This window comes from Sinocyclocheilus grahami, unplaced genomic scaffold (assembly GCF_001515645.1).
Source record: "Sinocyclocheilus grahami isolate Dianchi unplaced genomic scaffold, SAMN03320097.WGS_v1.1 scaffold219.1, whole genome shotgun sequence".
NCBI lineage: Eukaryota > Metazoa > Chordata > Actinopteri > Cypriniformes > Cyprinidae > Sinocyclocheilus > Sinocyclocheilus grahami.
The window spans coordinates 1,481,578-1,503,534 of NW_015505398.1; the positions used below are offsets into that span (position 1 = coordinate 1,481,578).

The 21,957-nt window shown below is 38.7% G+C and overlaps 2 protein-coding genes and 1 long non-coding RNA gene across 10 annotated transcripts in view; 2 read left to right on the forward strand and 1 right to left on the reverse strand.

The window, feature by feature from the left end:
* The window catches only part of LOC107596409 (microtubule-associated protein 1A-like), an 18,403-nt gene extending 1,798 nt beyond the window's left edge, over nucleotides 1-16,605 (forward strand). The window contains exons 2-6 of one of the 3 annotated variants that reach the window (XM_016287130.1): nucleotides 4,293-4,375; nucleotides 4,525-4,665; nucleotides 4,781-11,738; nucleotides 11,828-12,060; nucleotides 14,086-15,805. In XM_016287130.1, the coding sequence (XP_016142616.1) occupies nucleotides 4,931-11,738; nucleotides 11,828-12,060; nucleotides 14,086-14,241 (7,197 nt within the window). In that variant the 5' untranslated portion in view covers nucleotides 4,293-4,375; nucleotides 4,525-4,665; nucleotides 4,781-4,930 and the 3' untranslated portion in view covers nucleotides 14,242-15,805. Of the gene's footprint in view, nucleotides 1-4,292; nucleotides 4,376-4,524; nucleotides 4,666-4,780; nucleotides 11,739-11,827; nucleotides 12,061-14,085; nucleotides 15,806-16,394 lie in introns of those variants that run through there. The other 2 variants (XM_016287128.1, XM_016287129.1) reach the window with 2 other exon arrangements.
* Nucleotides 16,606-16,760: 155 nt separating this feature from the next.
* On the forward strand, nucleotides 16,761-17,614 carry LOC107596450 (uncharacterized). Its single transcript, XR_001610369.1, has 2 exons — nucleotides 16,761-17,219; nucleotides 17,250-17,614. It is a non-coding gene; the product is annotated as an uncharacterized lncRNA (long non-coding RNA).
* Nucleotides 17,615-21,053: 3,439 nt separating this feature from the next.
* Nucleotides 21,054-21,957, reverse strand: part of LOC107596413 (inositol hexakisphosphate and diphosphoinositol-pentakisphosphate kinase 2-like) — a 39,342-nt gene continuing 38,438 nt past the window's right edge. For all 6 annotated transcript variants that reach the window (XM_016287140.1, XM_016287137.1, XM_016287139.1 and 3 more), the window contains one exon: nucleotides 21,054-21,947. In XM_016287140.1, coding sequence (XP_016142626.1) covers nucleotides 21,370-21,947 — 578 coding nt within the window. In that variant the 3' untranslated portion in view covers nucleotides 21,054-21,369. The remainder of the gene's footprint in view (nucleotides 21,948-21,957) is intronic.

The window sequence follows — 21,957 nt, forward strand, 5'->3', positions numbered from 1 at the left end:
TTGTGAAAGCGAAACTACTTTGTTTGGCCTTCCAAAAGAGGACGATATCTGCTTCGTCATGCCTGGAGCTGATCCGTGCTGGTTGCTGAGGAAATACTTCAACTTCACGCTATTGATCGCCGGATCGGCTTTCACCGTGAACGAAGCAGAGTCCACCCCGGGGTCGTCACATGTGGTTGCCGCAGGCATCACAGTATGGTAAGGGACATAACATTTCCGTCACACGCTTGAGGAATTCAGCCAATCATAACGCACTGGATAGCTGGCCAATCAGAGCACACCTCTCTTTTTCAGACCAATGAGCTTTGTAAAAATCGACGCATTTCAGAAAGGCGGGGCATAGAGGAGAAACAATAATGTACAGTATGTGGAAAATAATGTGTTTTTTTAACCTTAAACCGCATAAACACATTTCATTACACCAATGTTTGTTCATTACAAAAGAATGTTTTTTTTAGCAACATCATATAACCCCTTTAATTAGATATCGCCGTGAAGCAGAAACAAGGATGTACTGTGCTCTTTATGCGTAGTAAATAATTACATCTTAAAGGGATAGTTCATGAAAATCCAGTCGTCATTTACTTTTAAAATAAGAATGACTGTGAAACACATGCAGAGATGTCGTTGAATGGAATAAAGATCATTTCACAGAAGAAAAAAAAGAAAGCCATAAGGGCTTGGAGTTGGAACAACATGATAGAATTTTTGGTTGAACTGTCATTTTAAGGAAACACATATTTGTCATGTAAAAGGATTATGCAAATGCCTTCAGTATTCATCTTTTTTATATGCTCATAACATTTCAGTTGAGCTGAGACTATTAAGTGCTACTTGTGTTTAGAATGGCAATGACTGAAATATATCTGCTACTCTCTCTGGTGTGGATCATTCTAGACAATTATCAGCCATTTGCTTTGCTGAGGTCAGCATTATTGATGGGAGGCGAGAAGGATTTTGCTTCAGCAGCACCCCGTTCCAAATGACCATTTTGTTTTTACCAGCCCTTTTACACTTGTGTTACCAAGTTTGTTTAAAGACCAAGGCAGGATCAAAAACACAAGCAATGTTATTGTCCGCAAAAGCGATTATGGATGCAAATTATTTCTGTATCATTTTAAATGGACCCTTGAAGCTTTCAGTTTATCTGCATGTAACAAATAATTTCCAAAATGGGACTTTAGGGCCAGTGCCCCTCTGTGCTTTGTACAATTTATCCCTTTTAGCCATTTATTGCATTTAAATGAGCCATTTGTATAAACTCTACTCATATTCCTCATTCATTGGCTCCAGCTGTTTACAGCATAATGGGGTCCATTACACCGCAAGAGCACATACATATGAATGAGAGCTCAGCACTTGTCTTTCTTTGCTATAAGGAGACTTTATCTCCCCTGCTTCTTAACAAGTAATTTGACTGACATGAACTTGTTGCTGTGGTTGCAAAGGCACAGATAGGACACTTGTAGTGGTCAGAATTTCACTGCTATGGATACGATTAGGTGGCTTTAATAAGATTACAGCTGCTTATTGAATCACTATCCCTAGATAACTGTTTAAAAAGTGTCACACACCTCCTCTCTCTTCGTGTCGCACACAGTGTGATTCAGAGGCAGCTGAGCAGTGATCAAGGACAAGGCAAAGAAAGGTAAAATTAAATAACATTGACTCAACAAATGTAATACATCTTTCATACAGAAATGTAGTGGTTATTGCTTTTGTGTTCAAGGACAGGAAAATGGTAATCCAACAATAGCTGAAAATGTTTAAAATATAAAAACTTTTGATTCTCTTCAGTGATAATGATGTGTTGAAAAATTCAGCCATGAGACAATCACATGTACACGCCATCTTCCTGATGAGTGAAGAACCAGAATTGCAAGAATAGTTTCAGCTGTCACGATCAAGTTTTATCTGGTGGCAAAGCTAAATTAGAGCTCAGATGTCGCTCATATGGTCATATCTACTTTGAAATAATGATCTCTTAACACAAAGGCATGTGTTGCCGTTCCAAAATTTGCTAATGCGAGATTTTGGAATAAAGATTTTGGAGGCACAGTGAGCTCAAAAGCAAATATTAAGTGAGAGTTTAAAACTGTTTAAACCTGTGAGGCAATCAGTCAGTCTCACTAATTTCTTCCCACTGAAAGTGTTTCAATCGCCTGGATCACTTGTGTTTATCATTTAATCCTAAAAGCCAAGATTGCTTGTGAAGCTTAAAATGCACAAAGTAAAGTTCTTTTCTGGATTGCATTCAAATCTAAGACTGACTTTTACCAAATTAGTCTTAGCAAGTGTAAAATACATCTGACCCCATTTGTCAGTGTTTTACATTCTCAGTTGAGTGATACTGAATTAGCTAATTTTAGAAACCATCTGCTAAGCTGCTAAATATTACTGTTACTGCGTACATGATTCAAGTGCATATAAATCACTTAGATGGATATACGTTGTTTTGAAATAGTATTTGATATGTTTTTTCATGTTAACTAGGGGCAGTTTATATATTTTCTGGTCCTAAAACAGCAACATTTCATATCATCCAGATCATAATAAGCGGAGCATATGTTCAGTGAAGTGACCTGAATATTTGACTCTATTGGACTGATTATTATTGGATGAACTCTATTCTTAACCTTATTTAGTGCAAGGCGATAACTCACAGAATAACCTTGCTGGTTAACTGTTTGAGCAAAGTGATAAATTTAACTGTTTGCTCCACAACAAAATTACTAAAAAGGAGGAGTTTAATGTCATGGGTAGATTTCTTCAGCATGATTTCATATTATGCACAATCATTTGTAGTTAGCTGGGCCCTAGTGCTACACAGTACATACATAGCAGATGACTATGGATATGAAAATATGGATATTTTTATCTGTGGCATCTAGTATTGTGCCATTAGTATTACATTTAGAGTATGCATCTAAGAAAAATCTTCAGAATAGTTTTCTTATAAAAGCACAAAGCACTTCCACATCCAAATTGTTTCATCTGACATGAACTGCAGTATAATTTACAAATGCAGTTTTTATTTTAGAACGGTAGTAAGGTGAAGGTGTGTGTATGCTCAATGTCACAGGAGACCATGCAGCCTGATTTAGCTGCTCATAACCTTCTGTTATCTGTTCTCCGTCTCAAAGTGAAAGCACATCTGAAGGTCACGTTGACAGCTGTCCCAAAGCATCCTGTTAGTTGTGTAGGAAAAGATGTCTTAATGTTGTTAAATGTCTGGAAGGTCAAAACTCAACCTAGCATATAAAGGACTAGAATTATTTGGAGTTAAATATAACAAGCTACAATTGCCTAAAAGGTTTCCGCTTTCAAATAAACATTCAAAGTGAAGTGATGCTGTTAAAAGAGTCCGAAGGATAAACTGGGTTAGGACTATTTGTAGTCCACTGCTACCATCCAGAGTCCATTGTATGATCTCACAGGAGTGTAGAGTTTTTAACTGCTTCATGTTATGCCAAAAAAAATATATTTCATTTATTCAATTTTTTTTCTATTTTAGCTACTATCTGATGATCCACACTATCTTTCTTGCTTGTATCTAAAATCAGACTCATTACATTTAAAATATCTTTATGATAGCTTTTTTCAAGGTCATCACATGTTTATCATGTTATGTACATTACGCTATACTGAGAATGTGTGAGAAGCCTAGTCAGATCATCAGTGTGCTATGTAAGTCCAAACGCCCTTGTTCCGTTCTCACTGCTGTGAAAATGACCCTATAAATATCCTATAGAAAGATCTAAATCAGTGATGTTTAAACAGCCAATGAGAGGTTTATGCTTATTATAGCCTAATAATGCTCAGGGTCATAAACTTGTTTGTATGTTTCAGCTGTGCAATGCTGGATTTACATTTTCAGCTAGAGAGAGGATTTTTTCACCCTTTCAGAAATGCTGCAATGCGTCGCGCAGCACCAAGACTGGGTCAGTGTAACGCGGCTGGCGGCAATCGCCAGCTCACTATCCCCATGGCAACAGCCAATAGATTTGCTTGCAGGAGCTTTGCAATATTGTTTTGATTGCATGGAATTGAGAAGAGTGCTTTCACGGGATTAGTGTACTCTTGCACAGCAGCAGGAAGAGACAAAGAATAATGAATAAACAGTAATGAAATGCTTGAAGGCAGTGATTGCATCATCCAAATAGGGTGCAAGCTTTTATCTCTGATTTTTTTCAGTATAAAATGCTTTAACAAAATCTTAAAAATTGTCAATAAATATGCAGATTTTAGTGCATTTTAAACATTCAGCATTTTTTAACTCCTATTTTTTTTAGGACAGAGACTTTTGCAGTACAAGAGTGATGTTCTTGAGACTGTTGTGTTGGTGAATCCTTCTGAGGAGAATATTGCTATAGAGGTAATTATAAATAACCCAATGTGTTTTTTTTTTACTTCTCCAAGTCCTCCCAATTTTTTATTTGCATACAACCATATAATAATCTAAGATATCCAATTATTGCTTTAACTGTCAAATATAACAGTAAATGCATTTTCTTCCTTTTCTAGTTCAGAACACTGCTCTGTGACTCAGCAGGACATAAGTTATTGGTCCTAAGTGGGCAAAGTACTGAACAGAGCGGTGACATTACCCTGCAAAGTGGAGTGTTTGGTTGGAAAAATTTCTCTGACATTCTCTCAAGTCGTAGGGTAAGTGGCCACTGTACCATTATAGGTCCCATGATATTTCACAGCGTTTACTTTTTTGCTGATTTTTTAAATTTAACTTAAAAAAAATTAAAACAAATGTTTTTTTTCTTTGTAGATTAAAGATCTCTTAAACCAGCCATCTGCAGGTCAGGAAGCCTGTTTGACTGTGTCCTGTAAAGGAGAAGGGGGCTGGAGCTCCCTAGGGTACATACAGGAGCAGAGCTTACTGAAGTACAGACTGAACCCAGAGCCTGTGCTGCCTGAGATGGAAGGGGTGAGCGAGTTTACAGAATATGTCTCTGAGACAGTGGATGTTCCCTCTCCTTTTGAGCTCCTGGAACCACCAACCTCAGGAGGGTTCCTCAAGTTGTCCAAGCCATGTTGCTATATCTTTCCTGGAGGACGGGGCGACTCTGCTTTGTTTGCAGTCAATGGTTTTAACATTTTAATCGATGGTGGATCAGACAGAAAATCTTCCTTCTGGAAGCTGGTCAGACATTTGGATAGGATTGATTCTGTTCTCCTTACCCACATAGGAGCAGATAATCTCGCTGGAATAAATGGACTGTTACAGAGAAAAATTGCTGAGCAGGAGGAACAGAAGAGCCGTGGTTCAAATACTTATGGAGACTGGATGAAAAACCTGATCTCACCAGAGCTTGGTGTTGTGTTCTTTAATGTACCAGAAAAGCTGAAGGCGCTTGAGTCCACGCTGAAAGCAAAGAGGAGCATTGAGGAGTCCTCTCTCACATTGCAGTACCTTCACAAACTGGGCATCAAACCTGAGCCTCTATACAGAGTTGTGAGCAACACAATTGAGCCTTTAACACTCTTTCACAAGTTGGGTGTTGGCAAACTAGACATGTATATTCTAAATCCTCTCAAGGACAGTAAGGAAATGCAATTCTTCATGCAGAAGTGGGCTGGTAACAGTAAAGCTAAGACTGGCATCGTCCTGGCCAATGGCAAAGAGGGTGAGATTTCAGTTCCTTACCTCACATCAGTGACAGCTCTGGTTGTGTGGGTACCTGCCAGTCCAACTGAAAAGATTGTCAGAGTACTGTTTCCTGGAAATGCCCCACAAAACAAAATATTTGAGGGGCTTGAAAAGCTGAGGCATCTCGATTTCTTGCGATATCCAGTAGCCACTCAAAAAGACATGTCATCTGGAGCTCCACCTCCACTTATTAAACAAACTAAAATGAAGCTGAGAACTGATAGCAAAGAAAGTCTCAAATCATCCCCTAAAATGTCTTCCACTACAAAAGCAAGCAAGAAAGAGGCAAATGAAGACATTGAGTCCAAGAGTGACTCTGTAAAAGAAAACAAAGTTGAAAAGAAAGATAAGAAAATAAAAGATACTGTTAAAACTCCCAAACCACTTAAACCCAAGACAGCGTCACCCGATTCACTTAAGCAAGAGAAAAAGAAGCTGCAGAGAGAAAAATCTCCTAAAAAATACACCAAGGAAAAAGCATCTAAGATGGAGGAGAAGAAAGACCATGAAAAGAAAGACACAAAGAAAGAAAGGGCAGATGTAAAAAAAGAGGACATTAAAAAAGAACTCAAAAGTAAGGAGGAGAAGAAAAAAGAAAAAGAAAAAATTAAGCCAGAGTTGAGAAAAATCACAAAACCTGACTTAAAGCCCTTCACCCCCGAGGTCCGGAAGACTCTGAACAAAGCAAAGGTTCAAGTAAAGCCTAAAACAGAAAAAACTAAAGCAGCTAAGGAGCAAGAAAACAGGCCAGCCTCTAAGCAAGCTTCAGTAGAGAAACGGGAGAGTGACAGGTCCTTAGTCTCCTCCCCAGAAGATCTTACCAAGGATTTTGAAGCCTTGCGACTGGAGGAGGAGCTTTCCAAGCCCACAGAGAGCAAAGTGCTCCCAGATTTTGAGCCTGCAGTGGACAGTGTTGTACCTCACATTGAATCTCCTGATGAGGGAATAACTACAACTGATGTTGAGACAGAGTCCCCTCATGAGGAAAGGGTACCGTATGGAGTAAACAAAATTAAATCCCCCTCTAAAACCACAGATAGATTTGAAGATAAAGGTGCTACTACAGAAGATGACATAGAGGATGACTATACCACAAAACAGAAAAGTGCTAAAACATCTGACTTTTTGGAGATGGGCAAAAATAAAGAATGGCAAGAAAAAGCAAAAGAAGAAGAGAAAGAGTTTGAGCTCAAACCCAGAAAGAGTGACAGTGAAGAAGAAGAGGATGTAATTGAGAAAGCAGAGCTAGAGGAGGCAGAGGATTTAGTGCATGAAGAGGAGCTCAAGTACAAATCTGATGAGGCTAGGAAAGAAAAACTTGGAAAGGATTGGGAGACAAAACAAAGTGACATTAAATCTGCCAAACCGCTGGGTGCTGCAGAGCATGTTTCATTCATCCAAGATGAGACCATTCCAGGTTACTCTGAGACAGAGCAGACCATTTCTGATGAGGAGATTAATGAGGAAACAGAGGAACGAATCCCACATCTTCAGTATGATGTCGGCTCTTATGACATCTCAGTTCCTGATAAACCAGGGACTTTTGACACCATCCATGGCATGAAACCACCAACCATCTCTATTGCTTCTGAGTTATCATCAAAGGGTTTTGCAGTAGACCAGGAGCCAGTCCTATCAGCTTACGCAACCAATATAATTGCGGCTCCTTTGGCAGAAGAAGAGCATATATCATCAGCCACCTCCATCACTGAATATGACAAATTATCATCTTTTGCAACATCTGTTACTGAAGATCAGTCTATAGCATCCGTGACAGCACCACCTACTGAAGATGCAGGAAAAAGCTCTTTACTCTTAGATACTGTAAATAGTATACCATCATCCGTACAGACAGATGCCACTCAAGGAAAGGAGTACCTCCACTCTGCTGGAACTATTTCTCCAACTTCGTCCTTAGAGGAAGATAAGTGTTTTAAATCACCTCCTTCAGAAGAATATCAACCCATCGTGCCAGAAACAGAAACTACAGTGAAGGCTACTGTTCCCACAAATTATGAGGATGAAGAGGATGAGGAAGAGGATGAGGATCAGACACCGAATGTTGATATGCCACTTGGAAAGCTCCATGAGGGTTATGCATCTGCTGCCATGCTCGAAGAGCAAGCTCATGATAAATTTCCCTTATCAACAGCACCTATTCCTCCTCAGATGATGTATGTTGGCACACAAGAAAAAGATGAAATGGGAATCTCACTCTCTAATGATGAATCTAAATTGGGCTCCTCTGAGAAAAGTTTGCCTTGCACCTCAGAGACGAGTATTATTTCAGAGGGTGAAGAAAGATGCCTCAGCCCAGATGACAGCACTGTGAGGTTTGCCTCACCTACACAATCAGGACCGACCAGCAGTAGCTACTCTCCCACTGAGGAGAGGTCACAAAAGCTACTGGAAATACTAGATAAGGAGACATGTGATTCTCAGAGGTGTTTGGCCCAAGAGGCTCCTGCTGACCAAAAGTCTGTGAAAATAATTGATGATGTAGTGGATACTTTTGGAAAGGAACTTTCTGACACTAAACCTGGATTATATGACTCAGAAGAGGATGAAGAGGAAGAGAGAGAGGATTATTATGGAAAAGAAAGCTATAATGTGTGTGGTAAAACTAAATACAAAGAGGAGAGGGAGTGCACTTTTCTTGATGAAGAATACTCTGAAGAGACATCACCCCTAAAAGAGGAGAAGCTGTTTGAAAATGAGAAAGAATCTGTGGATAAGGAAGATAAACCACAAAATGTAACCTACTTGGACCATGAGTACAAATCCCAGATGCTCAGTTCAGGAGAGGAAGATGAAAGTGAAACCGAAGATGGTACTTACTCAAGCGTAAAAGTACCACAGGGCAAGTTAGATTCCATGTCAGCAAGCCAAGGCAAAAAAGATGTGTCATTCTCCGAGAGAGATGACCCAAAAATGATTTCTAAAGACAGCGATAAAAGTGTTCACTTCAACTTGTATTCCTTCCCTGAGTGTGAGAAAGGCCTCAAAGGGGAATTTGAGAGGGTGGTTAGGCAAGATACACCCTATGTTGGGAAGAGCTTTACATACTCTGATGTGTATGACAGTAAATCGAGTTCAGTGGATTCCTACTCTCCAAATCTGCCAAAGGAGCACACTTTTGATGATACTGATGTTACTCCAAAGAAAACAGAAAATAAGGATTCCCTAGATTCTCCCACTGGCAAGATTTCTGACCTTAAAGCATCAGAGGAAAAGGAAGCATCATCAACTTCAAATAGTGAAACACAAGGTATATATGGGACAACACAGTTAAAGGATACACCTGAAGGAACATTCTCTGAGAAAATAAAGGAAGTTGAAGAAAAGAAAACTGAGAAAGACTCACCTGTTTCAGCAGAGAGAGACCCATTTTCAGTTAAATTTGAAAAGCCAGATTTCAGTGGAATGGCAGAGGGTGGTGCATTACAATCAGGCCATTATGCAACTGACAGCTTCAGCTCTGATTACAGTGCTAAAATTATGAGTTCTGTGTTAGGCCAGTCTACATTTAGCACAAAAGAAGTCAAGACTGGAGACATGAAGATGTTTGCTGATGGAGAGGATGAAGATGAAGACGATGAGGAAGATGATGAGGATGAGGAGTATGGAGAGCATGTAAGTGATAGCGATACAGAGAAGGGTGCCAAAGACAGACAAGAGAAAGATGCCCAGCACTCTCTAAGTAGTGTCATCAGCACTGTACCTACTCAATTCCAGGATGTAAAAAAAGACACCATTACACTGGACTACAGCTTTGGCTCTGACACCTATGGGAAATCTTTAGGTTCATCGTCATTTGAATCCACTCTAATCCATGAGGGCCCCAAGGACTCATTGCAAACTGTTAAAGGTGATGCCTCATCTTTTCATACTGAAAGTCATATTACAGACTCATCTGGATTTGAACATTCTTCAAGTGAGGAGAGAGATGAGTTTGTGGAAAATTATGGGAAAGGTATCAAGTCATATTTACCCCTTTCAACAAAGTCTGCTGAAGATAAATTCTCTACTCACTATGATGGCAAAGATATTGAGTTTGACAAGCAAAAGACACCAGATGGAGCAGAGAAAAAAACAGGAGACCCTGTTTCATTGGGCTTCAGTTACACAACTATGTCAGCCACAGCATATTCCTCTTCCTCTTCTTACAGTCATTCCTCATCAGCTTCAGCATCTCTGTCCACTAGCCGCCAGTTTGGGGATGAGATAGGGACTCCAGCCAGTACTGGATTTGAGTACTCATCTTTCAAAGATGAACATTCTCCAGTAATGGACTCACCCTTCTCTAGTTCTGGTGGGCAGGCTAAGGATGAATATTTGGAAGTGTCCGAAAAGCTAACCCCTGCAACCACTACAGCTGAATCCACCTCTAGCCTTGCGAGAGTCTCACCATTATCACCTTTTGAGGAGATCAAGCCTTTCCCTCCACATGCTGGTACTTGCATAGGTGATAAGAAAGAACCTGCTTACTCTACAAGCAATATCTCAGATCAAGGTCCACAAAGTCAGTGCTTTTACAAATCGGAGTGGGAAGAGGACTCAAGATTACAAGATGAATTTGGTGCAACTGGACCTTATACCTCTATGCCTCTGACCACACAGAAAGACACCATGCCTGAAGACCTGTATGGTGCTTCATCAACGCTTCAATTTGAGTGCCCTGAAAAACAGTACTATGAAGACACAGAGAGTAGTGAAGAGGAGGGTGATTATATGTACGAAACTGAACAGGATAAACTTCAGTACCAAAGATCTCCACTTACAGCTCAAGCAGACAAGAATGATACCACATTTTCCTTGGGTGAGACACTAACAAAGGACATATCTTCTGGTCTGGGAGCCACTATCCCAGATGCGCTTACCTCACATACTTCCTCTTTCCCTGAGCCCACAAAACCAGACACAACAAACGGGCCTACAGAAGTTAGTTTAAGTGCATCAGAGGCTTTTGCGGGAACCAGCAAGGTGGGAATAGGCTTGTCAAAAATAGAGATGCAAGGCCAAGAATTTGACGTGAAGAAAATTAGAAGCCCAAGTGAATGGGAAATGCAGCAGCAACGAGACATCTACCCAGGAGCATCCCCACCTCATTATCGACATGAAGATGAGTATGAAGAAGTAAAAGAGACTGAGCCAGAGCACCCAGCCCGTCCTCTTTCTCTTTCTTCCACAGACCAACCTTTCCAAACTTCCTATTATGCAGATGATCCAAGCAGACACGATGATGACTCTGACTATCCTTCGGATGTTGGTATCCGTCCACATTCATCCACAGCTACTCCAGGCTATTCCTCTTGTGAGTACAAGCAGAGAAGAGGAGACACATCTCCATCCTTTATCAACCCAAGCTTATGTCAACTTTCAAGTGATGAAGAAAATGAGGAACAGAGAAGCCAAGGATCCAATCAACAGCAACCTTCTGGGAAGACCAGATCTCACAAACAACCCCATCACCACTCTCACAGTCATCATGGCGAAGACAGTGAATTGCAACACTTCTCTGGTGCCATGGCTGCTGGGATTAGTGCCAGTGGAGAGGACACACCTCCAACCTCTGTCAGTGAGCCACTGCATTCCCAGTCAGATTCTGATGTACCACCAGGTACGGAAAAGTGTCCATCAATCACAGCAGAAGGTAACAATGACTCTGATGAGGATACAGATTACCTGCCTGTAGATAAATCATCTGGAGCTTATGGGGGGAAGCATTACTCATCAAGGTCGCCTGCTAAAAGTCACGATCCCATCCCGTCACCAATGATGGATCCTGCTCCTTGTCCCCCTCGCCCTGATGTATGTATGGTTGATCCCGAGGCTCTGGCAAGCCTAACAGACAAACCAATCAAGAAAGATTCCAAATCAAAGGGTTTGCGTAAATTAGGCAAGACAAAGTCCTCATCTCCTGCTCGGAAGACTGATGCCAGGAGGAAGAGGTCCCCATCCAAGGAGCCTTCCACTCACACCACTTCTCTTAGGAAGAAGGAAATGGAGGACGATCTGTCAAGGTCAAGCCACAACACCGGCAAAGGCCTTGTCAATGGACTTAAGAACAGTGCGGGTATGAACATAAACATTTGAATATGCAAATTAAGATTTTGCCAACATCACACTAACAGCAAGTTTTTGTTCATTTAAATTTTCCAACAGGATCAAATTCTGCAAAATTCAGTGCGTCTGTGCCCCCTGGTCCTCCTATCTATGTGGATCTGGCCTACATTCCCAACCACTGCAGTGCTAAAAATGTGGACCAGGAGTTTTTCAAACGTGTTCGTTCTGCATATTATGTAGTGAGTGGAAACGACTCCAGCAGTGGAGAACCGAGCCGCAGTGTACTAGATGCCTTGCTTGAGGGAAAGGCACAGTGGGGATCCAATCTTCAGGTATACAGGGTGTCCGCGGGTCCTTAAAAAGTCTTAAAATGTCTTAAATAATGTTTTCCTAATATAAGGCCTTACAAAGTCTTAAAATGTCTTAAATTCGGATTCGATGGGTCTTAAATAATTTTGGTCACATTACCGCTAAAATATCTTCAGTCTGATGGACCTAATGACTGTTTACAATCATTGGACAGACCGAAGATTTTTTTCTTCCCCTGCGTCATCAGAGAGAATTGCAGTAAGTTAACAGAATACAAGGTCGCGCTGAGGCTCACTCTGTTTGTCTCGAGACTTCAGAACAAATGAGCGTGACAGCACACATAAACTCAGAAGAAACACAGAGGTAAAAATTCAAAATGTTTAGTTTATTCATAACATGATATAGTTAAGTAACACCATGACAAATGAGCTATTTTGCTCAATATTCTCACAACGCAAAAAAAGCACCTACAGAGTGCACGCATTATGTGAAGTCTAGTGCACGGGCGCATTTAGAGTGCGCTCTTTCACTGCATGATTCAGTCTATTAAAATACATTCAGAATGATCACAAATTCAAGACATGGGGGCAGAAAATGTGTATATTTATACCACTTCATATAGTTTTTTTCTCCAAAAATTGCCATATACAAATGTGATATAGATTTTTTACAACAGTTCAATAAACTAGAAGTTTTATTAAGAGACTTACGTTTTAGACACCATGTTGCCTGTTTTTACACTATTTCGCCAACAAAAATAATTCCAAACAAAGCCACAGCGCTGTTTTGCGTCTTTGAGCAACATGACAGCGCTTTGTTCCTCAACTGTTTAAATGATTCGGTTCAGTTTCAAAGACTCACTTATTAACAGTGACTTGCTGCCACCTACTGGTTTTAATTTCACATTTAAAGTATCTTAAAAAAATTTTTATTATTTCAAATATCAGTATTCAATGTTTTATGTTTAATATGTCAAAACATTATTTATGCATTTGTAACTGCAGGTTAAATGCATTCATGTTCTGCATTAAACAGTGTGTAAATAGCCTACTTCTAAATGCCAATTCAGGTGCAGCTTATGTCTGGATTGCAAAGATGAATTTGGTTGATACTGATTTAATTTGCTTGGTAACAGCCCAAATGTCTTATTATTCTAATTCACTGATTAAATGTAAGAATTTGACTCAAAAGATAATGCACACTTATAGAAAAATGGCTTTATAAAGGTAAAAAGCCCATAAAAGGTAAAAAAAATCTATTTAAACTTACTGGAAAAGATTAATTTCTATTTGACCATCACACAAAATATCAAGAATATCAAAAACTTTAGGAGTCAGCTGTCCACGAATGTCCTTAAGATACCAGCGTGATAGCACACTCAATCAGTTGAATGAATGACTCAATGACTCAATCATTAAGTGACTTACCGTCACTGGTAGTTTAGTTGAGAAGTATGTTGAAAAGTATGCATTTTTCCCCTCAACATTTCTTATTTGTATATTCATAAATGCATTGAAAACATTAATCTCATAACATTATTTATTGCAGTGTAAATTATTTAATCTGACTGGTAGCAGCCCTATAGTGTATATTGAATTTATTGATAAATTGTAATAATTTGACATGTAAAATGATGCATACATCTAAAAAGGTTAAAATGGGCCTTTGTAAAGGTAAATATGCACATTAAATATTACATATATGTATGTAATAAAATGTGTATTTCCATTACAGGTTTAGGTCTTAAATTTCATTTAAGGTGGTATTAAAAAAGTCTTAAAAAGTCTTACATTTAACTAGTTCATGTCTGTAGAAACCCTGGTATAATATTCGTTAATTGCTCTCTCTGTGGTAGATGTCAACATTGGATCATTGTAATTTGCTGGATATTTTATAGATGCTATGCATATAAATATTTTGGTAATTAATTCATTAATTTTTTATTTACAGTCAGTTTCAGTTTCACTGAAGATTTGAAATGGTTCAAAAAAGCCATTATGCATTAATGTCATAGTATATATTAATGTCTTACTCTGTCCTATTTGTAGGTAACATTGATACCTACTCATGACACAGAAGTGACCCGCGAATGGTATCAGCAGACCCATGAGAAGCAACAGGAGCTGAACATCATGGTCCTGGCCAGCAGCAGCACTGTTGTGATGCAAGACGAGTCATTCCCAGCCTGCAAAATAGAGTTCTAAATTCAACATGGCTCCCAGGTTCACATCTTTACTCTCAAATGGTCCGTTACAGCCTTAATTGTAGTTTACTCAGTGTAAAATTCTTAACCTTTTGCTTTTAAACTTCCCACACATAGTGTCGATTGCCCAAAAAACCCAGTCAAATGGTATGAATTTTGATTATTATTTCTTGGTAATGAAAGTTACTAGAGTGCAGGAGAACCGAAGGAAGACGTGCCTTTCACTATATACTTTTCAGGGTGGCTTTTCCCTTTACGTTGTACAATACATACATACATGCAGTAAATGGGTCTCTAAAATGATTAACCCTTAGATTTTGGTCCAGGGCCTGTTTGAACTAGTTTTCATGGTTACATTCCCAGTTGTAATTTTATACTGACCAAGGTTACCAAATGAATGTGCTAAATACAATAACAAAGTTAGTCTATCTATATAGTAGATACCTTGTTTACAATGGCATCTAAAGCACAAGTATACCTCTTCACTTACTTTTGAACATAAACACCAGAAATTCCATAATAGTGCAGCTAAACTAGATGAGATTCTCCTGATTAGTTCATCAATGGTACTGTTGCTTTGAGGCCCTGAGTTACACATCCTGCAAGATCCTCTTTCATTGCTTCACACATACACGCACTATATACACGATAATCATCTACTAATCAAGTTATCACACATTCAAGATAGCTACTGTGCAAATAGCAATTGAGGCTATATACCTCAGCAGAGAGATGAACAAATACCTGGGTGCAAGTATTTCAGAAATAGGAATTTAGTAAACTAATAAGATTTTAACAATTCTATCAATTAAGATACATACGCTGGAGATGGTGTTATGCACAAATTACTTTACATTCCCAACTCCGAGATGAATGCTTTCGATTTGTATAGTGGAATGATGGCATCAACAACAATGTTAAAAGTGATAATAACAAAAATAATATATTGCTACTAGATCAGGACAAAATTCCGTTTTTAAACAGATTCTGAAAACTGATGTTTAGATGGTACGTTTATTGTCAACGCTGAATAAGAGTGGAATCAAATCGTATTTTGTCATTAAATGATGTATAAAGTGTATGTTCTCAGAGTTTATTATTATTTTTAGTGCTTATGAAGTTCAGATATGTTTTATTACTGATTTGATTCAGTTTGGAAGAAAATCCATGATATTCATTAGCACCTTGTAACGATTTCCCCTTGATTTCTATTGGTTATAAAATGTAAATAGGACAAATCTGCTTACTGTAAAGGAATGGAAAGAAAGGATGACTGAGAATACATATGTAAGCTAACGTTTCCAGCAATAGAAGTGCATGGTGTTCAGTGAATAATCTATGTATGGACATGGAAAGTCATTTCTCTGTTTTTGTGCAGGGTTACATGAAAGATACTGCACCATGGATACTGCACTTCAACCTATTCCAAACATGTTATAGTGTGTTTTAAGTTGTTCAAAGCACATTTCGGCTTTTATATGGGACATAAACCTTAATCTTAATTTGCAAGAGTTCTTATTTTCCAGTCAATATACGATGAGGATATAGATTACATTTTGAAATATAAAAGTGAATTCAAAGACACAAAGCAAGTTGTCTACTTCAGTCTGTTTAGTCCGAATTTGCAGTAATGGATAGTAGAAAACATGCTGTCATGAAATTGTTCTTTGTGTATTGTCAGAAGTGTAACATGTAAGGCTTAAAATGAATGATAGTGCTGGTTTAAGCTCTTGTCACAGAGCAGGATGATGATTGTGTACCATCGTCTGATGAATAGAAAACTCTGTAAAAGTACTGTATGCATTGCATGTATATTACCATAAGGTAGAACATGCATTTGAGTACTGCTATGCTTTTAGGTGCTTGGCTTAACTCTTTTATTAAAGAAGGAAAGTTATAAATGAAAATGAACTTTTTTTCAGTTGCATTTGAGTCTAAATGTAGCTATAATCTTCATGCTTTTCACAAGATGATTTAATTTCTGTTTCATAGTCTTGTTCATTGGTCTGTAAGATTTGATTGTTGTCCTTCATCTCTAGAGAAAAGTCCAGAGATTTGCTAAGCCGTATTTACAACAGGGCAGAATATGGTTCAGCATAATCCTTTATAATGTATGAGGATTCACGTTTAATATTTGCCTCTAATGTTTTTAAGGTGCTGTAACTTTTGAGCTACTGGTTATTTGGCTGTGCTGCTGACTTGGTGAAACCCAGATGTGACTCCGCAGTACCACAGAAATCAACAAACACAAACACGTACCAGACTGCCAGATCAAGTGACTAGATCACTGATCGCATTTTATATTCAAGATTTGTAAGTGTCCGTGTGATTATATTTACTTTCTTTCTTTCTTTCTTTTTGAAGATGAAGACGAAATGTTTCAAAAGATTTAAAAAATAATGTGCTGTGCAAAACATCCCTTAGTTGCAATGTTGAGTTTGCCATCTTAATAGCATCAAAATATAGCATTCCATTGAGCCTAGCTGTTTAATGCATGTGATCTTAAGTTTGAAGATGATTTAATTTCTGTTTCATAGTCTTGTTCATTGGTCTGTAAGATTTGATTGTTGTCCTTCATCTCTAGAGAAAAGTCCAGAGATTTGCTAAGCCGTATTTACAACAGGGCAGAATATGGTTCAGCATAATCCTTTATAATGTATGAGGATTCACGTTTAATATTTGCCTCTAATGTTTTTAAGGTGCTGTAACTTTTGAGCTACTGGTTATTTGGCTGTGCTGCTGACTTGGTGAAACCCAGATGTGACTCCGCAGTACCACAGAAATCAACAAACACAAACACGTACCAGACTGCCAGATCAAGTGACTAGATCACTGATCGCATTTTATATTCAAGATTTGTAAGTGTCCGTGTGATTATATTTACTTTCTTTCTTTCTTTCTTTTTGAAGATGAAGACTAAATGTTTCAAAAGATTTTAAAAATAAAATAGTCATGATGTGCTGTGCAAAACATCCCTTAGTTGCAATGTTGAGTTTGCCATCTTAATAGCATCAAAATATAGCATTCCATTGAGCCTAGCTGTTTAATGCATGTGATCTTAAGTTTCAACTGGTATGTAATAGTTCATAGTTATATTAAATAAAGTACTATTTTAAACATATATTTAAATGATAATTGTCTCAATTGTACTGAAAGGCACATATAACCAGACCGCGCTCTCATTTCCAGCGTGCAGTGTTGTTAATAAAAATTATGTGTAATTTTTCATATTTTCAGGACCTTTGCTTTCATTTTTTCTCTTTTTTTTATGTGCGATCCGCTGTATCTTTCTTTAAGCTCTCTAAATGAGTGTCTACAAATATGTTGTAGAAAGGTAAACCTGATAATCACTAATAAAATATGTTAATGAGAAACATCAACCAGTTTTTGCCTTTCATTGAGCCAGCTGTCAACGAATCATGAAATGTCTCTAATGAAACTCAAATATGAGAGTACAGATAAAAGCAATATAAAAATGTAGGGACCCACTTTATATCAGGCGCCCTTAAATATGGTGTGTAGGCCTAAATTAATTAATTGATACAATGCACTTATTGTGTTACATACATGTTTTTACGTTGTACTTATTTGAAAACACCATCCTGCAATCACAACTGAAATTCATTTCTGTAGTTACATCGATAATTACACTGTTGGCCCTAACCAAACCTGCCCCTAATCTTTCCTGTATCCCACCTCAATTGTACCTATCAATTCTTTATTTTATTATTAGGTGCATAGTATTAAGCGACCCTTAATATAAAGTAGGACCAAAAGGACATATGCCAAATATGATATAGTTTGTTACTTGTCAGTGTTATTTTAGTTTTATTGAGACCTCTATTATAGATTATATATTATATTCATGTTTTGGATAGTTTTTTTATTTTTATTGATATTTTTTTTTTTTCGTTTTAATTTTAAAGTTTTAGTGATTTTTACTTTTTTTGTTTTTTAATGTCTATTTAGTTTTTAGTTTGAGTTATTTTACTACATCAAGTTTAAATGAAACTTGGATGTTTCCTTTGCAGCTAGCTGAAATCAAATAAGTTGGAAGTTTTTTATAATATTTATTTAATGTTTATTTAAAAAAAAAAAAAAAAAAAAAAACGTTTTTTATGCTTAACTATAAAAACCCTGGCACATCTTATGTGCAATACAGTGTGACAAAAACACTCGATATTATCTCCACATAATCTAAAAAACTAAAATCGAATACACTCTTATTTGGATTTCAAGCCTGAAAGGAGTCGATTTGATTTGTAGAATAATATTAAAACACTCTAAAATTAATACATTCACACAAAAGGGGTTCATTTATTCTAGATGATCGAAAGGTTTGAGAGAATGGAGGATCAGTGTATCACAGTAACATTCCAGTGTCGAGATCTGGCAGCGGCTGACAGCACTGTCTAGGTCACATGCCTATTATCTGTTAGTACCATAGACTGTATAAAAACAGCTTCCCCTCCCTGTTCGTTTCTGAGAGAGAAGGCATGGAAATGAACAATGGCCTTGTGTTGAAGAAAACCGAACGCAGTGCTTGGCACAGCAGCAGGCAATGCTGACAATGCCCCACTGTTCAATGATCCTAATCTTATGGAAACACAAACATTTTGGATTATGGTTGGCGGCGGGACTTGAATTCAGATGTATTATCAAATGTTTGATGCTCTGATGATTGTTTACTCTGTCTTGTTGAAGCTGTGTGTCGTAGGACAGTTGCGGTTTACAGGATGAAAACCCTCCAGGTGATGAATGATAAGAACCTCGTTGTCATGCCAACGAGTATGAGGATGAATAACCGTTAGAGATAATAACGCTTATGCAAGCGTACACTTATACAGACAGCAAATTAAGTTTTGAAAATATGGAAATGCCAAGCTTTAGTGAGGAAAATAAACTTTTTTTAACGATTACGGAAAGTCCAATTGTACATTACAGAATAATCTAGTCTTTTTTAATCTAATCAGTGTAATTCACACACAAGAAATGATAAAAAGACAACTGCTTTCTGTAGACAATGCCACTTGTATTTGAAACACAGTAAATCAAAGTGCCATTTAATACTACTGCAAAGACGGCATACAGCACCAACAGTACGACACGTTAGGGTTGAATCTCTCCGAGGCAGATGCTTTAATGTGTCAGTGATTTCAGAAACGGTGTGCTTCGCTGTCCTCCGAGCGGAGTGGAGTCATTCACAGACGCTGCTGCTGCTGGAGGGGGAAGAGAAATGCTCCTCTCTAGATTCTAGAGGTCTTACAAGCTGGTCCTAGGTCAGTGGGAGTCAGTTACTTTTACACATTTTCTGCATGCTCGGTAAACAACGTTCAGATTTTCCGAGTTCAGATCAACAGAAAAACAGTGCAGTATGTGTTTTGTGAAAAGCAGCAGCATCTCTCACTCTCTCTTTACTGTATACTGAAAAAGAAAGAAAAAAATCACACCGCACTCTTCATTTGATCAAACAGGAGGGTTCATGGTACAAAAAAAGTACTTCAATGTCAAAAAGGTGAGCAGTACAAAGCAGGACAAATGTAATTGAAATGAAGACCACTATTATTTAAAACCGTGACAGCACTGTATGATTTACAAAAATAAAAACTAAAATATAAAAAATGAGACTTGTTCGTTTGCAGTCTCATTGTTAAAAGTAAACTGCATATTAGTCAATAAATATATATGTATTTTATAATGATGTAATAAATTATGACAGTGGTACAGCAAGCTTTGGCAAATAGTAATAAAATGGTTAGCGTTCATTTAAAGGGATAGTTCACTCAAAAATTACAATTCTTTCATCATTTACTCACCCTCATGTCGTTACAGATCTGTAAGACTTTCTCGTTCATCTTCGAAAACACAAATAAACATATTTTTAATGAAACCTAAGAGATTTTTGTCGCTCTATTGAAAGTCCATTCTCCCAAAACTTTAGACATTTTAAAAGCTCATGAAGACATTGTAAAAGAAATAAGCAGTTTAATCCTAGTCTTCTAGAGACATGATCACTTTATATAATGAAGAGATTTCATTTAGGCTGTTATAGACTGAACAACACATACACAGAGCACATCAAACATGATAAATGAAAGCTCAAACATGCTTGTATGACATGATCTTCTGAGCTTGCATTTACCATATTTGATGTGCTCTGTTTATTTATGTTGATCAATGTTAATATGTGAATAAAAGCCTAAAGTATATCTGTTCATCAAAAAGTCTCTTCACAGGACTTGGATTACACCACTCAATTTATATGAATTACTTTTAGAATGTCTTTATGAATATTTTGAAGCATCAAAGCTTTGGTGGAATGAACTTTCCATGGAGGGACAGAAATCTCTCAGGTTTCATTAAAAACATCTTCACTTGCGTTTCAAAGATGAATGAAACTTGATGGGTTTTTGAATGACGTGAAGGTGAGTAATTGATGACGATTTTTGGGCAACTATCCCTTTAATATTCATTTAGCTAGAGTTCAGCTTGACTGATATCAAATATAACGTCCCTTTGAAAAATATCTTCCAGACCAGCTAATGAAGAAAAATGCAGTCGTTCGGAGATGAGGAAGATAATATGTGCACATAAAAATGTTTCAGTGCATCTAACAGCTTATGTTTGATCACTGGCCATTTGACTAGATCAGCGGTGGCGAACTCCGGTCCTGGAGAGCCGCAGCCCTGCAGAGTACAGCTCCAACCCTAATTAAAACTCACCTGCCTGTAGCTTTCTAGTAACCCTTCAGACCTTGATTAGCTTGTTCAGGTGTGTTTGATTAGGGTTGAAGCAAAACTCTGCAGGGCTGCGGCTCTCCAGGACTGACGTTCTGGACTAGAGGAAGGCTCTCCAGGACTGACACCCCTGGACTAGAGTGACACGTTACACACGAAGTATCTCTGAACGACACTACGGAATTAAACACATGGAGAGTTTATTAAGATTTCCAACATGAGCATTTGCGCTTTGTGTTCAACAAGTGGGCCTCCGTTTCCTCAACTTCCCTTAAATGACGTTGGCAAATCCCACTTTGACTCATTATGAAGGTCTGAGGCACTACAGCGAGAGCATGCTGAGACGGGGTGAAGGACACATGTATGAGGGTGCTGCCTGGTCTGTGTCTCCTTCACGGCTCAGGCACATGTGGAGCTCCCACCTCTAGAGGAGTGCCAGGGTGAGGAAGGGTCGCCGGGCTTCCCCTCCACACGTCGACCGTTTCCTGTGCATCAAAGAACTCATCCGGCTCCTCAGGAGTGAGCGGGGTCTGGGCGCTGGAGCCGGCCTCTGAGCTGCTCTCTCTGAGCTCCAGGAGCACAGGCAAGGAACCGGACAGCCTACAGAAGGACTCTGTTGGCGGACTGTCGGGCAAGTGCGAGCTGGGCTCGGCGGGGGCCGGACTTGGTGCTTCATCACAGCAGGGGCTCTCTGTAAGACACTGGACTGCAGGGTCTGTGCTGTCCACTGCTATTTCACTGGGTCTCTCCAGGATGGGGGATGGTATTGACGGGTGGGGATCCTCAGAGGGGAGGCTGGTTTCAGATGTGGAGGACACACAGTGGCTGTTGTGAGGGGCCGGGTGGATCTCCTCGCTGCTCTGCGGTGTGAGGGTGATCTTCTCACTGAAGCTGAAGCGTGGGGAGGTGTCAGCCGTTGTGGGAGACGAGGGGCCGGCGCTTGACACCGTACTGGAGGGACCACTGCTGTCTGCACGGAG